The 17,411-nt window shown below is 41.8% G+C and overlaps 1 protein-coding gene and 1 non-coding gene across 2 annotated transcripts in view; both read left to right on the plus strand.

The window, feature by feature from the left end:
• Positions 1-5,458: 5,458 nt before the first annotated feature.
• The window catches only part of IL5RA (interleukin 5 receptor subunit alpha), a 42,542-nt gene continuing 30,589 nt past the window's right edge, over positions 5,459-17,411 (plus strand). Inside the window, exons 1-5 of the mRNA XM_038771741.1 lie at positions 5,459-5,540; positions 7,632-7,783; positions 8,303-8,441; positions 15,431-15,563; positions 15,639-15,826. Coding sequence (XP_038627669.1) covers positions 5,459-5,540; positions 7,632-7,783; positions 8,303-8,441; positions 15,431-15,563; positions 15,639-15,826 — 694 coding nt within the window. The remainder of the gene's footprint in view (positions 5,541-7,631; positions 7,784-8,302; positions 8,442-15,430; positions 15,564-15,638; positions 15,827-17,411) is intronic.
• LOC119920341 lies at positions 8,575-8,712 on the plus strand. Its single transcript, XR_005448096.1, has one exon. It is a non-coding gene; the product is annotated as a small nucleolar RNA SNORA7 (small nucleolar RNA).

The raw sequence follows: 17,411 nt of genomic DNA on the forward strand, positions 1-17,411 counted from the left end.
CTGAGCAGGTGGTGAATACAAATAAGAAGGGCTGGTATGGCTTACTGACTCATACTTTACTGGCCCACTGTAAAAACTATTTTTTATGGGTTTTCTAGGCAGCCCATAAACTGCTCTTTGGTTTGGCCTACTCATCCCTAAGAGGAGGGTACTCAGGTTGATAAGACGTTTCAAGCTCCAAACGCCTTTTATGCATGCTGCGTTGAAAAACATAACCATCTGATCCTGAACGAATCCGCTTGTGACTATGGCATACACTATGGACATGCATCCTGCAGGTAGAAAGATGCATCGTAGAATAAAAGTTGTTTTAGAAACTCAAAGGACCCGTGATAATCTGATCATTTATAAAAATAGGCTTTAATTAGATGTTCCCTGTAACAGAGGGGTACTACTTCAATTCTTGAACAAAAAGTCAAAATATATCATATTTCTAGCTTTATCTAGCTATATATATCAAAAACACATCATCTTCAGCAGAGTCCGCCAAGCCTGAATGTGGTCTTGGAAAATGGGAAAATTTGTACCAACAAAACACACACAGTGATGCAAATATGCTCCAACTACTTTGTGTAGACACACACATGCACACACTCATCCATGCAGTGCAGTGAGATTTTGTTTTCATTCTCCCTCTTTCCCCCCCAGGGGTGGTAGGAGCTCAGCTGATGTGTATTCCTTTCCAAGCTGCTGCCAGAGCATTTATGGTAAAATGTGGATTTAATTCATATTTCTAGGTCCGAGGGTCACACAATGGATATCGGACAACTTTCAAATAGCTATGAAATTCTAAATATCATTAAACCTAATCTGAAAAAAATGGGTAAATTCTATGGAAAGAACAGCCACAATATAAAATAGTGGGTAAAGAGCTTTGCTAAATCTATTCAGGTTAAGTCAGATGGCTAGTATTAGTTTAACAGAGATTCTTTTATCTAATTGTTAATGTGGAAAAAAGTCATACATGTTTTACACAAGACCTCTTCTAATCAATCTGTCAAAATTCTGCTCCCTATTTGCTGAAGGAAGTGTATTCCCAAATAAGTAAACATGTTTTCACAGTCTTTACTATTGCAGCTGTGATGCAACAATAGAGAACCGCCTCTATGTAAAAAAAGGGCAACATAAAGTCCATCTTCAATGCCTTTGCTGCCTCTGCCTCTCTGCCTCTGAACTGAACTTCTCCGTAAGTAGGGTTAAGTTGCTTGACTTACCTCATCTGATTGATCAACTTGTTTAGCTCCTGTGGTATTTGTTTGAGACTTCTTTATCATCTTCTTCAGTAATTTCGGCACATCTGGGGAGATATGACGGATTGCAAATAGGCAGCACAATTTTAATATGTATTAATGCTTGTTCAAAACATTTATTATTGTCCCTAAACGCTTTGTTGGATCCAAATTTAAAAAACTGTACATTTTCCCTGGCAATCAAGATTTTTTGGATAACATATGCTGGCAAAGGGGATGTTGGGATATAATGAAATGTTTCAGTTAGGCAATTACAGAGTTAATTAAGAAATAAAAATAATCCTAGTAGGAAGCAGAAATTAAACTGATGCAAAGGATAAGAATGTGCTTATGACTTGTAAAAAGTATTATAGCAGAAGATTAAATTTCATATCCCCGAAGATTTATTACATCTTTGGTTTCTCCTGAGAATTTTGTTGTCCAAGTTTATTTTGTTTTTATAGATAACAAAACAAAAGACAAAGAACCTGCCTCACTTATTTTTTCTGTTAGTTTAATTTAATGAGTTATTTACCCAAAGCAAAGACAAAAAATATCCTCCAAATGCAAATATAAGAAATGGGATGAAACCAAGAAAATGAAAAAGCAGGATATCAGTTCCCCATGAACCTGAAATTTGTCAACACATTAAAAATGACTTTGTGTATAGAAAAAATATACACATAAAAAATTACTACCTTTTTTAATATTTGGTCTAAATTTTCCTAACAATATTTTTTTAAAAAAATTCAGTATAAAGAACTATTTCTTCCATTTAGACTTAAAATGTAGTCCTGTTTATAGGTATCTTTGTTTTAAAACCTAATGACTCTTGAAGCAGAGTAGACTAAGTCTTTAAAATAAGTGTATTACTGCTTGTGAACATTTCTAGGTTTAAATCCTAGCCACATCATTCAAGGGCATAAGCAGTGTAGAGAAAGTATCTGTATACTCTTGCCAAAATGCTTCACGTCTGTCCTAAAGCAGTAACTTCAGCATGTTTTACAGAATATTTAATTCTCTGCTCTTATTTCTTAGTCTCTATAGACAGTGCCAATGAGCATGGCATACAGTACATTGTGTTGAGGGAAAATTTTTAAATATAGCATTGAGTACTGGGTGGGGGGGGCTAGCGTTTGTATATCTGTAGAATCCATCTGCCAAACAGTTGTGAAATGGCAGCATCTGGGCTGAGTTTCAAATTGGAGAGAGGCAAAGAGCTCTTTATCCCATAAGTAACATTTTATATACTTCAGCTACATTTCTGATAGTTTTAGGAAATTTAACCAAAATAATAATAATAATAATAATGGCGTGTATTAAGCGCTTACTATGTGCAGAGCACTGTTCTAAGCTCTGCGGAGGTTACAAGGTGATGAGGTTGTCCCACAGAGGGTTCACAGTCTTAATCCCCATTTTACAGATGAGGGAACTGAGGCCCAGAGAAGTTAAGTGTCTTGCCCAAAGTCCCACAGCTGACAATTGGTGGAGCTGGGATTAGAACCCATGACCTCTGACTCCAAAGCCCGTGCTCTTTCCACTGATCCACGCTGCTTCTCCGTCCAAAGTCCAAAGATAGTGATGGTATATGCACTTGGTGTGTGTTTCTATATAATACAGGATGAAAACATTTCTTTGTTGATTACTCACATAGATCTGGGGACGAGAAGGTGGTGTCAGTTTATCAAACGCTTATTTTACATATTATAATTTTGTTCAGTTGTTATTTTGAAAGAGATGATATCTTCTTGCTAATACTCATAAAAATGCTGAAAAAGAGGAAGTTATCCTTCCTCAATGAACTGTTTACCTTTAAGAATTCTGAAGTTCTATCGATTTAACTGGAGGTTGAAGGACTCATTAGAGCATAGATCCTGCAAGCAGATTTTCAATTTCAATTGTACGTATGGCTCAGTGAGGTTGAGTTTGGAATCGGGTGTGACCACATCTGACTCAGAATGGCTCAGAAAGCAGGACTGGTTTAAAAAAGAATTCCCCCAACAGAAAAATTAGTTGGCAAAAAGGTTGTTTTTTCTATTACTTTAATAATTTTGAAGTTCGGTGGAACTTCAACATTTCTCAGGTAATACTGGGGAAAGCCACAGCAAATTTCTAAACTTCATAGACCAGTGAGTGCATTCCTGAAAGCCAAATCAAACTTCATTCGTTCATTTGGAGTAAATGGAATGTGCTTTGATGATGAGAATGCTCCCTCATGTTACTTAATATTTCTGATCGAGTGAGCCCGTTGTTGGGTAGGGACTGTCTCTATATGTTGCCAACTTGTACTTCCCAAGTGCTTAGTACAGTGCTCTGCACACAGTAAGCGCTCAATAAGTACGATTGAATGAATGAATGAACGAGTACTTCAATGCCATACACTCACTGGGCGTTAAATAATGAGAGCGAATTGTGGGAAATCTAACAATCAAAGCCAGCTGGAGCTCTCTGCGAAGGCCGGAGCGGTGATGTTATAACTCCCACGGTGTCGTCTTTGCTTCGGAGCAGGGTAGGTCTGGGCCCTGGCTCCACGCTGCTTCCACTGCAGCTGGTTACCACTCTAGGTTGCATGTGGAGTTCTTACTGGGAGGTGGTACTGCCATGGGGCTTAAGAGCAGTGTGGCCTCAATCAATCAATCGTATTTATTGAGCGTTTACTGTGTGCAGAGCACTGTACTAAGGGCTTGGGAAGTACAAGTTGGCAACATATAGAGACGGTCCCTACCCAACAGTGGGCTCACAGTCTAGAAGGGGGAGACAGAGAACAAAACCAAACATATTAACAAAATGAAATAAATAGAATAGATGTGTACAAGTAAAATAAATAGAGTAATAAATATGTACAATCATATATACATATATACAAGTGCTGTGGGGAAGGGAAGGAGGCAAGACGGGGGAGATGGAGAGGGGGATGAGGGGGAGAGGAAGGAGGGGGCTCAGTCTGGGAAGGCCTCCCAGACTGTGAACATTTGTGAACATTGTGCTCTAGCCTCGTGGATAGAGCCCGGGCCTGGGAGACAGAAGGACCTGAGTTCTAATCCCAGCTCTGCCGCTTGTCTGTTGGGTGACCTTTGGCAAGTCACTCCACTTCTCTGGGCCTCAGTTCCCTCCTCTGGAAAATGGGAATAAAGACTGGGAGCCCCATGTGGGATAAGGACTACGTCCAACCCAATTTGCATGCATCCACCCCAGTGCCTGGAACATCGTAAGTGCTCAACAAATACAGCAATTATTAATTATTATTTTTATTATTAGTGAAACCCGAGTCTGGGTTAGAAAGGAGGAGCAGGCCTTTGAAAAATAACAATCAGGTTGGTAAGTTAAGGAATGGGCATCTGCTGCTTCTTACGTCTAAAAAGGAAAACTATATGGAATCTTACCTCTACATGGTCCTCATTTTGAAGTACTATGTGTAGAGCAGGCTGTTGACTTTACACTAAATAAAGCAGCGGCCAAAGGCACGTCTACAGGGTGAACTTTGTTTAATAACACATCTTGAGGAACAACAGTTTCAGTGCTACTTCATTCATACCCTAGTGAAAATTGGCTGTAATTTGTGAAGAATTAAATATCCAAGTCTCTGTTTGCTCTGCAGCCAGTCCTTTGATCGCACAACAATTTGTTTCAAGAGAAAAGTTTGCCAATGTTGTTCTGAAGAGGTTCCAATGCTCACGAATGGAAAAATAATAACCCAATATTCTGCAACTCTGTAAGAGTACATGGAAAATTCTAGGGCAAGAACAGACATTCAGCTGAACATTTGCCAGTGTAAAATGTTCCTCCCCACAAATCCGAGATAGGTATGAAAATGTATTTATTATATGTGTTTATTATTTTTATTATTTTTATGCTGTACAGTGGAGCATGTGGCACTTTATAGAGAGCACTTCAAAATGAATCCAAAGTCAGTTTGCAAAATAAACAAATGAAAAACAATTGGAAGATACAATGCTGCTATTTGCTACATTGCCCCCCAGTCTTCTTCCATTATTTGTGAAAATAAATGCAAGCTTAAAAAAGAATAAATTCAATCCCTTGCATAGAAAGCATTTGCTTATTCAGAATTTCAAGTCTGCATTGCTTTTTCATTTTTTCAAAGGATTTAATAATTCTGATGTTAAAATCGACTCGTGGAAAAATATCCAATTAAACTTTTTTTCTGCCCGGCATGTTCCTGAATTAAGGAGTGATTTGCTATTTGTCTTGTATTTTATTTTCAGTAGGATATGATCATGATGATGATCACAGTACTGCTTCTCCTTTGGTCAACCGTGGGATGGCAAGCAGAGTCATCTCAAGGAAAGGAAAGTAAGGCACTTTTATAGAGGTCAATGTATATTGCCGTTTCAAATTTGAAAAGAGAAACCACATCTCTTCTGTCAAAAGCACCTCACTGATTTTGATAAAGGGGTTGGAGCAAATGAAATCCTCTTATTGCCATGACAAATTCTTATATCAGGCTCAGAGGACTATATTGAAACTATCAGCTCCTCAAGGCTGGGGATCATGGTGGTTCCCTTCCATTGCATGCTACCTAAGGGTCCTGGGACTTGGGATTTGGAAATGAAAAAGAGGAAACTTGGGACACATTTTGATGCATAAACGAAATTCCCTTGACAATGATCATGAATATTTGTGTGCATTTTGTGGCCACCGTGTGTTAATTGGCCCATTTAACTGAGTTTTAATGGAACCGCTTTTTATTGTCATTAATGATGTGGGAGTTAGTAATGGAGAAGGGGAAGGATCATGCAAATCAAATGACCAAATGAAGAGAAAACCAAGGAACTTTGAGGAGATTTACCACACTTTGATAATTTAAAATTGCCTAAGACCTTGGATCCTTACCCTTTAAGGATTTGATATTCACCCCACCTTCAGCCCCATAGCCTGTGTGTCCATATCTGTAATTTATTTTACTACCCATCTCCTTTTCTAGCCTGTAAGCTCCTTGTGGGCAGGGAACATGTCCACCAACTCTGTGGATACCATATACCCCTGTTGTCTTGCATACCCTGTTGTTGGATAGGGATTGTCGCTGTTGCCGAATTGTCCTTTCCCAAGTGCTTAGTCCAGTGCTCTGCACACAGTAAGTGCTTAATAAAAACCATTGATTGATTGGTTCCTTCTCTCTTCCTGCCTCTTTCCCTTTCCTCTCTTCCTGTCACCTCCCTCTCACTCTCGTATTCTGGGTCCTCAGTTCTTCATTGCGTATTTCTGTTTCTTTATTTCTCTCTCCATTTACCTTATTTGTCTCTCTTTCTGTCCTGTGTTCCAGTTCCTTACATGGTCTCTGCCCCTCTTGCCCAGCCCCGGTGACTCTTCTCATTTTTCCTTCCCATTCTCCTTTACCACTGCTTCTTGTTGGTGCTCCTTGTGTTTCCCTGTTCCAGCTTCCTTTTATGTCTATTATACCTTTCCCCCTCGCCTCTTCCATTTCTCTCTCCCACTCCCTCTGCCCATTGGCAGCCCAACAGTTTACCTGTTTAGACAGAAAGATAATAACTGTCCCCCACTTTGTCAATCAATGGTATTTATTGAGTGCTTGCTATGTGCCTTGCCCCCTCCTACCTCACCTCCCTTCTCTCCTTCTACAGCCCAGCCCACACACTGCCTTTAACCTCCTCATGGTGCCTCATTCTCGCCTGTCCCGCCGTTGACCCCTGGTCCAGGTCCTACTTCTGGCCTGGAATGCCCTCCCTCCTCACATCTGCCAAACTAGCTCTCTTCCCCTCTTCAAAGCCCCACTGAGAGCTCACCTCCTCCAGGAGGCCTTCCCAGACTGAGCTCTCCCTTTTCCTCTGCTCCTCCTCCCCTCCCCATCGCCCCTACTCCCTCCCTCTGCTCTACCCCCTTCCCCTCCCCACAGCACTTGTGTATATCTATATTTATTACTCTATTTTATTAATGCTGTGTATATATCTATAATTCTACTTATCATCATCATCATCAATCGTATTTATTGAGCGCTTACTATGTGCAGAGCACTGTACTAAGCGCTTGGGAAGTACAAATTGGCAACATATAGAGACAGTCCCTACCCAACAGTGGCCTCACAGTCTAAAAGTCCAAAATACTTATCTATTTTGATGGCATTGATGCCTGTCTACTTGTTTTGTTTTGTTGTCTCTCTCCCCCTTCTAGACTGTGAGCCCGTTGTTGAGTAGGGATTGTCTCTATCTGTTGCCGAATTGTACTTTCCAAGCACTTAGTACAGTGCTCTGCACACAGTAAGTGCTCAATAAATATGACTGAATGAACGAATGGAGAAATGCAGAACACTGTACTAAGAGTTTTATCATCTGTAGTGTGTTTTTCAATGTCCGGAGCAGTAGTTTTAATAATTGCTTTGGAATTTATATTACACAAGATTCAATGTTACATATTTTTTCCTTCAAGCAACAGTCTCGCTTCTCCCACCGGTAAACTTCACTATTAAAATCACTGGATTAGCTAAAGTACTTTTACATTGGGAACCAAATCCAGATCAGGAACCAAAGAACTACCATCTAGCATATAGAGTGAAAATTAACCATCCACAAGAAGATGATGTAAGTTTAAAATTTACTGTTAATTCCTATTCAGTGTACATATTGGTTTGGACTGGATTTTCTGTATCAAATTTAATTTTCAAATTCATATATGCTCTGAGATAGAAAGAATAACTGCAATGTCATCTTCTTCCATGGGGAAGCCTAACTTCCAAGCTTCTGTCCCAAAAGACTTTTAAAAAATGAGACTAAAACTTTCATGCACATTGCACAGCTACAAGGAAAAGGGGGGGATTTGACATGCCCTTAGGCTAAAGATTCAGTTTAACTTGAAATTCTAAGAATGGACAAGACTTGGTTTTTCTAAGTCTCTCCTCTCCTACAAAACCCAACAGCCCTCCGTACAGACAATATGGAAATTCAGGTTCAAACCAAATGTTCATTTTGTGCAAACTGAACTTTCATCCACAGCCAAGATTTTGGTTATATTTCAGGAAGTGGAGAAAATGTATATTTAATTGAAATTAGCGAAACTGATGGGGCTGTCTCGCTGCAACATATTAAACTATGTTATTTCAGTATGAAATTGAGGAAACCGAAAGTACGTATACGGCAATACTTCATACAGGCTTTTCTGCAGATGTCCAGACAATATTTGACAACGGTGGCCATTATCTAGAAAGTACATGGGCTTCAGCTGATCTTCAAGCACCACCAGGTAAGGCAAAGTTCTGGCAGCTATCTATATTTATGGAATACCTGAAGTATGAAGGTTGGAAAATTAGGGAAAAAGTGACGTCCCCGGACCAAGTAGAAAGTAAAAATCTTTTTTAGGGACTGTATACTAGATTCCCCTCCCAGGGTCGCACCTGGAGAGTTTCCAGTACTTTCCCAGACTTGACTACAGGAGGGAGAGTCAAGCAGAGGCCTGTCCATTCCATTCCTAGCTTGGCCAGTGGCTAGTGAATGGAAGGCAACCTGCTACAAATCAAAACTCCCCTGCGCTGGGCAGTAGCGGCATGGGAGAGACTTAAGGGTGGAAACTCGAGTTTACTGTGCGGAAGGCGGCAATAGTAAACCACTTCTGTATTTTTACGAGGAAAACTCTATGGATACACTACCAGAACGGTGGCAGATGGAGGTGGGGTGTTCTGGGAGAGACATGCCCGTGATGTCGCTATGGGTCGGAGGTGATTCGACGGCATAAAACAATATCCTAGATTGGAGTGGCCAGAAGCAAATAGCCGCGGGAAACAGTGTGCTCTAGTGGAAAGAGCAGGAGCCAGAGGACCTAGATTCTCATCCTGTCTGCTGTGAGACCTTGGGCAAGTCACTTTGAGAAGCAGCGTGGCTCAATGGAAAAGAGCACGGGCTTTGGAGTCAGAGGTCATGGGTTCAAATCCCGGCTCCGCCAACTGTGGGACTTTGGGCAAGTCACTTCACTGCTCTGTGCCTCAGTTACCTCATCTGAAAAATGGGGATTAAGACTGTGACCCCCCCCCGTGGGAGGACCTGATCACCTTGTAACCTCCCCAGCGCTTAGAACAGTGCTTTGCACATAGTAAGCGCTTAATAAATGCCATCACTACTACTACTACTTCGCTTCTCTGTGGCTCAGATTCATCATCTGTAAAATGGGGATTAAGACTATGAGTCCTATGTGGGACAGTGCTCTGCACACAGTAAGCGCTCAATAAATATGATTGATGATGTGGGACAGGGACTGCGTCCAACCTTATTAGCTTGTATATATCCCAGTGTTCAGGACAGTGTCTGGCGCATAGTAAGTGCTTAACAAATACATTTAAAAAATAGGGTGAGGGGTGGATTGGAGAACAAACACCTGGCCATAGGTAACTTTTTGAATGAAAAGATGGATTTCAGATGGTAGCCCCATTATCTGGGACTTGGTATCATCAAGATTTTTGTCACCTCTAAGTAGTGATGTGTTAAGTTGATAATAACCACAGAATTACTAGAGGATACTTTTCTAATGGTATTTCTGAAATTATAATAATAATGATGGCATTTGTTAGAGAACCAGCGTGGCTCAGTGGAAATAGCATGGGCTTTGGAGTCAGAGGTCACGGGTTCAAATCCCGGCTTTACCACTTGTCAGCTGTGTGACTTTGGGCAAGTCACTTAACTTCTCTGTGCCTCAGTAACCTCATCTGTAAAATGGGGATTAAGTCTGTGAGCCCCACGTAGGACAACCTGATCACCTTGTATCCTCCCCAGCTCTTAGAACAGTGCTTTGCACATAGTAAGCGCTTAACAAATGCCATCATTATTATTATTATTATTTTTGGTTAAGTGCTTACTATGTGCCAGGCACTGTTCTAAGTGCTGGGTAGATACAAGAAATCAGGTTGGACATAGTCCCTGTCCCTCATGGGGCTCACACTTTTAATCCCAGTTTACAGATGAGGGAACTGAGACACAAAGAAGTGAAGTGACTGGCCCAAGGTCACACAGCAGACAAGTGGCAGAGCTGGGATTAGAACCCATGACCACTGGAGATCACTGGAGAGCTCAGATGAGTAAACATAATGGACATTGTTTTAAGCATGGGAATAGGTCTCGAGGGAGATTATATCAGCCTATCAATCATATCTACTGAGCTCTTAACTGTATGCAGGGCACTGTACTATGTGCTTGGGAGAGTAAATATGACATCATTAATCAATAAATCAATGAATAGTATTGACTGAACATGTATGTGTATGCAGAGCACTGAAGTAATAATAGTTGTTGTCAAGATATTTATCGAGCACCCACTAGGAGAAGCGCACTGAACTAAGCTCTCGGGAAAGTATAGCAGAAGCATGAGACAACATTCCCTGTCCACAAGGAGATTATGCTCTAACAGAGGAAACTGATGTGAAAATACTTACAAATAGGGTAATCAGAATTAATGACTTGATTGTACAATCCACTACACCTACACACACACATGCACACACACACACACACACACACACACACACACACACACACACACACGAAGAGTATAAATAGGTATGTAAGTGCTAGAGGTGGCCAATGGGTTGATGTAACTTGGGATATTAGGCGGTAAACTGTTTTCTACTCTCCCTAGCTCAGCTCCTCAACTCCAGACCAGAGATGTCTATAACAACTTGATAATAGAAGGAGGGCAAAATGATCGGATATAAGCAAGATGACGGCTGCTCCTATGCTGTTGATTTTTTTCTTTGAAATGATCTGCTACCAAAGAATTAGTAGACCCGATTTTTGCCCTCAAGGAGCTTATGCCCTATTGGGGTAAACAGATACTAAAACAAATTACAGATAGGTGGAGGAAGGAAAAGAGAATATGTACATTTTTTATGGTACTTGTTAAATGTTTACTATGTGCCAGTCACTGTACTAAGCACTGGGGGGGATACATGCTAGTAAGGTTGGACACAGGCCCTGTCTTACATGGGGCTTACAATCTAAGTCAGAAGGAGGAGGATTTAGTCCCCATTTTACAGTTGAGGTAACTGAGGCACAGATAAATGAAGTGAATTGCCCAAGGTCACACTACAACAAGTACCAGGGCTGGGATTAGAGCCTAGGTCCTCTGATTCCCAGGCCCAGGGTCAGGATAGTCACAATCCACTAGGCCATGCTGTCTCCAGTCACAGTCCCCTTCAGGTCCATGTTTGTATGATCAATCAATCAGTCAATCAATCGTATTTATTGAGCGCTTACTGTGTGCAGAGCACTGTACTAAGCGCTTGGGAAGTACAAGTTGGCAACATATAGAGACAGTCCCTACCCAACAGTGGGCTCACAGTCTAAAAGGGGGAGACAGAGAACAAAACCAAACATACTAACAAAATAAAATAAATAGAATAGACATGTACAAGTAAAATAAATAAATAAATAAATAGAGTAATAAATATGTACAAACATATATACATATATACAGGTGCTGTGGGGAAGGGAAGGAGATAAGATGGGGGGGATGGAGAGGGGGACGAGGGGGAGAGGAAGGAAGGGGCTCAGTCTCACGAGTGGCACCGTATGGTATGGTATCGTATGATGGTATGATGGTATGGTACATTTCATGGTACATGGCAACAGTATGATGCTAATACTGCATGGCTCAATGGAAAGAGCCCGGGCTTGGGAGTCAGAGGTCATGGGTTCAAATCCCAGCTCCGCCAATTATCAGCTGTGTGATCTTGGGCAAGTCACTTAACTTCTCTGTGCCTCAGTTACCTCATCTGTAAAATGGGGATTAAGACTGTGAGCCCCATGTGGGACAACTTGATCGCCTTGTATCCTCCCCAGCGCTTAGAACAGTGCTTTGCACATAGTAAGTGCTTAACAAATGCCATCATTTAAGCAAAAGCTTTCCCCAATATGGATAACTTTGCCGACAGGCAGAGGCTGAAGAAGGCATTGTGACTGAACTCTGGATTGACAAAAAAACCATAAATTCAGTGAAGACAAACCATTTACCTCCAGTCCCTGAGTTGTGAGAGCTATAGAGAGACAATAGAAAGCCATTTTATTATTGATAATAATAATAGTAATAATATTCATTCAGTGATTACTACATGCTAAGCACTGGGATAGATTCAAGATAATCAGGTCAGACAGAGTCCCCGTCCCACATGGGGCTCATAGTCTAAATTGGAGGAAGTAGGATTGAATCCCCATTATACAGATGAGGAAAACGAGGCACACAGAAGTGAAGTGATTTGCCCAAGACCACACAACATGCATGGTCAGGATTAGAACCCAGGTCCTCTGAATCCAGGCCTGTGTCCTTTTCACAAAGCCATGCTGCTTTCCATTCTGCTGATGGTTGGTTCACATTCCCCAAAAGGTTTCCCTGCCTCCCTGCCCTCCCATGAGAGGGGGAACTGTTTAGTTTGGGTTGGGCTTGGAGTGATTCCCACACCTTCTGAGTACTTGGTTCAATTCACTCCTCTGGGATCCTTCAATTTTTTCCTGCCCCCATCATCTGAGACTCATCTGGGCATGGGGAACAAACAGAAGAAGAAAAAGACAGGATTCCTCAATTACTCAGTCAATAGTAGTTATTGAACACTTACTGTATGCAGAGCACTGTACTAAGTGCTTTGGAGAATACAATAGAGTTAGCAGACACAATCCCTGCCCTCAAGGAGTTTACAATCTAAAGTGTGTGTGGAGGTGGGGTGGAGGGGGAGAGCAGACAGTTGACTGCCATGGAGAAGCCGGCAAGACAACCTGATATAAGTTGAGGAATATACTTCAGTTAAATTCATTCATTCATTCAGTCGTATTTATTGAGCACTTACTGTGTGCAGAGCACTGTACTAAGTTACATGGATGTGAGAGTAGATTTAAATCATAAACCTAGGTGGATAAGTAAACCAATAACAAGTACAAAGATAAGTGCCTTGGACTACTGGCGAGGCAGAGATGATTGTGTGACCAGGAAGTGGGGAGGGGGAATTAATCAGGGAAATTTATCTTGGAGGAGGCCCTTTAGAAGGACTCTGAAGAAGGAAAAGGATAATGCCTGGCAAAATTACATAGTTTGCCCACTGGGTGACCTTGGGCAAGTCACTTAATTTCTCCATGCCTCAGTTTCCTCATCTGTAAAATAATAATAATAATGATGGTATTTGTTAAGTGCTTTCTATGTGCCAGGCACTCTACTAAGCTGTGGGGTGGATACAAGCAAATCGGGTTGGACAAAATCCTTGTCCCATGTGGGGCTCACGGTCTTAATCCCCATTTTACAGATGAGGTAACTGAGGCACAGAAAAGTGAAGCGACTTGCCCGAGATCACACAGCAGACAAGTGGTGGAGTCTTCTAGACTGTGAGCCCACTGTTGGGTAGGGACTGTCTCTATGTGTTGCCGACTTGTACTTCCCAAGCGCTTAGTACAGTGCTCTGCACACAGTAAGTGCTCAATAAATATGATTGATTGATTGATTGATGGGATTAAGAACCCATGACCTTCTGATTCCTAGGCCCATGTTCTATCCACTACACCCTGCTGTTTCTCATGGGATTAAATACCTGTTCTTCTGGCTACCTAGATCATGAGCCTCATGTGGGACAGGAATTGTGTCTGACCCGGCTATCTTATATCTGGCTATTCCAGCACTGAGTACAGTGCTTAAAAATACCATTATTATTATTATTATCATTATTAGCTTAGATTTATCGAGTCCAGTTGGAAGTTGGATAGAACTACATGAAAGAGAAGTATCTCCCCATTCATCAAAGCATTGTTCAGTATGACTGACAACCTAACCATAGAATCCAAAACGGGTAGTTTCATCAACATTGAGGTGAATCTGTACCCACATGCTTGTGGTTACAGAAACCTCCTGCCACCATAATCATCAACAGTATTTACAGGGATACTTTTGAAAGAAAGCCCTGTCTACTTCTATTGGATACCTAAAACATGTTGCTCTAGGCAACTTTTTTTCTTCTCAAAATACTGCCCTTACGGTTGGATTTCAACCAGTTGCTAGAACTACTAAGGAAGACCTTGGCTCTTTGCATAATGTTCAGTGATTCATCTAAAGCATGCTTATACTAGATCATCTATTAAGCATTGTTGTGAAGGACAAAATAATTGAATGAGGCCCCTGCCAGAATCACGGGACAGTTTGGGGGACACCTGAATGACTCCTGGAAGGTTCCAGAATCCCCCGAGTGGTCACAGGGTACCTGGAGACACCGTGGGTACACGGGTAGGAGTATTGCTAAATTTCAGAGGCATTTTGGCTTTCCTTGGAACAGTACCATTATTGCATTCCTAGGTGTCACACGACAGTAAGCAGCCTGGCACTCACCATTAAATTTTCAGTGCCGTCTATCAAGGTTACTAATGTGCACCGGCCATAACTAATCCTTTTTCATTCAGCCAACTTGTTTCCGTTCAAGGATGTTGACTCCACTTCAAACAACTTACCCTGAGTAGTCTGATGAATTTTTCAACTGTGTTATTTCTCTTCAGCTCAGGGCCAGCCTGCAGCTGGAAACTCAGGGATTAACGATGACAGTAACCAACTGTCTCCCTCCCTCGTGACAGCTTCACTGCCGACCTGCGGGCTCAGAGGCACGTGCGGCATGTTGATAGAAAAGCACTCAGCCTCTAGGTGCCAGAGAACTCAGATTATCTGAGGTGTTCCTCCTACCCTTTTTCCTATACAATTTGCCTTCCATTTCCGGTGCCCTGAGTCACACTTGTTCATCTAGCTCCCTGTGTTTCAGTGCTTGGTCTGTATTCCACAGTTGTAGAGCCTGATAATTACCGGCATAAACACTAGATGAGCACTCTCTTTCTCAGAATATCTATTTCCTCATACTTAATAATTCAGTTCACTATTGCTCTAGAGATATTTTATACCACCTCAATTCTCAATACTTCAATTATTCTGTGAAGCCCAAAAGGCACTCTCTGCTTAGTCTGATTTTTTTCCCCACACAAATACGTTATTCCCAGTCTATTTAAGAAAAGGAATGTATAACTGACTGCAGATATCCATCTGATGCTCTTGTCTAACACATCTACACCCACACAAATGCATCTTTGTGTTTTTACATATGAGGCAAATATTCAAATGTTTCAAAAAGGAATGAGAATTCAGTGAGTGTTAGACACAGTGAAAATTTGAGTAGCTTTGAGGCACATCTGATCTTTGTCAATGCTGATTTTAAAATCATTTTGTTGTCTTTGTAGGCTCCCTTGGGACATCAGTTACTAATTTGTCTTGTGGCATTAACACTTTGCCAAATAATTTTGTATCTCTACATTGCACCTGGGAAGTTGGGGAAGATGCCCCAGAGGATACTCAATACTTCTTTTTCTACAGGTCAGTGCCTATTTAAATGTGTGCAAGTGGTTAATGTCTTCAAGTCTTATGATTTTTAGAACTTTTCCATTTCAGGTATGGGGAATATACCGAAGAATGCCAAGAATATAGCAAAGATATGTGGAGGAGAAATATTGATTGCTGGTTTTCAAGGACTCACATTTATAGCAAAGGCCAACTCAAACTTGCAGTTCATGTTAATGGCTCCAGCAGACATGCGATAATCAAACCATTTGATCAACTATTTGCTCTTCATGCTATTGGTAAGAAAGTATTTTTATTCAAAAATCTCCAAGATATTTTCAATCTGCAAGATGGCTACCCTGCAGTAGATATGTTTTTCTGTCATTTGAACATTTTCCAGGAATCAACTGAAATAATGTGTTGTACTTCAGAGTACGTTAACTTACAATGTAATGATAAAGTAATGTACTCCCAGGAGTGGGTTCTGACCCAGATTCCCACAGTGGAAAAGGTGCCTCGTGGACTCTTGTGAACAGCCTCTAATTTCCACTTGGAGTAGGAAATAGGGACCTCCTCCAGGTTGGCATCAGGGAATCTCTGCTCCCTGGAAGGAAGGAGGGACTTTGGTTTTTGTTCTTCAGGGATGGTGGGGAGGGGGTTCCTCACTCTCACATTGGAGGTTCACGTCTCAGTACAGGGGGGTCTCTTCACATACTACCTCACTACTCTTAATGGAGTCGTGCGGCTTCATTTGCCTGGAGGTTTCTCCCAAGGGTTCATGGCAAGTTGGTCTTAACCTAAGTTCCTGATGTTACACCCAAGAAATGACTCACAAATACTCAAATTGGTTGGCCCAGTTCTCTTGTCTGGATTCCCAAGGGTGTATCAATCATATCCTCTAGTGCTGCAAAGAGGAAAACAAGTTCCCCTGCTGCCTTTTCCTTGATTCTTTACTTGAACCAGGTGTAAGTGAAGAATTGCTCCTCGGAGGGGCACAGTCTGTCATGCACCTGGAATATGTCATCAGTTTTGAATTCAGGGGATCAAACTTACCTGTAAGAAGGTAGCTGAATTTAGGGCCAAAAACAAAACAAAACAAAAAATCATCAGCCCCTGGCAGTCTCCCTCCCTCCCTTAATCTTTAATGCAACAGAGTTTCACTATTTGTTGTTAATGGTACTTGTTATGCTCTTACTATGTGTCAAGCACTATACTAAGCGCTGGGGGAGATACAAAATAATCAGGTTGGACACCGTCCCTATCCCACATGGGGTTCACACTTCTAAGCAGAAGGGAGAACAGGTGTTGAAGCTCCATTTTACAGATGAGGAATCTGAAGCACAGGGAAGCAAACTGACTTGCCCAAAGTCACATAGCAGACAAATGGCAGAGCTGGGATTAGGCCCATGTTTTTTCCTCTCGGCCACACTGCTTCCCTATTTCAGGTATGTTACAAAGATTACCTTCTTGAACTCCCAGCTGGTTGCTCAATTTAATATGGCCAGACAAGCTTCTCTGCCACTCTCTGCACTATCCCTCGTTCAGCCACTATGACGAGTTGTCAGAGGGAGAGCAGAGTGGCAGCTTGGAATTGTGAGCGAAAACTCTCCTGTTTTCCCTGAGCCCCTAAACACCACAAAGTCACAGCTACACATCATCCCTGCATTAGGATCATAGAGCTTTGCCAAAGCATCCCAAGCCCCTGAGTCTCCCCCAGTGACCCGGCACAGACCATCCAACACCCCAGAGTGCCCCCAGCCCTGCGATGCAGGGTGCGATTCTTGTCCATGAGAAAAAGTGTGGTCTAGTGAAATAAGCACTGGCCCGAGAATCAGAGGACCTGGGTTCTAATCCCATCTCTGCCATTTGCATGCTCTGTTACCT

This window comes from Tachyglossus aculeatus, chromosome X1, assembly GCF_015852505.1.
Source record: "Tachyglossus aculeatus isolate mTacAcu1 chromosome X1, mTacAcu1.pri, whole genome shotgun sequence".
Taxonomy (NCBI): Eukaryota; Metazoa; Chordata; class Mammalia; order Monotremata; family Tachyglossidae; genus Tachyglossus; species Tachyglossus aculeatus.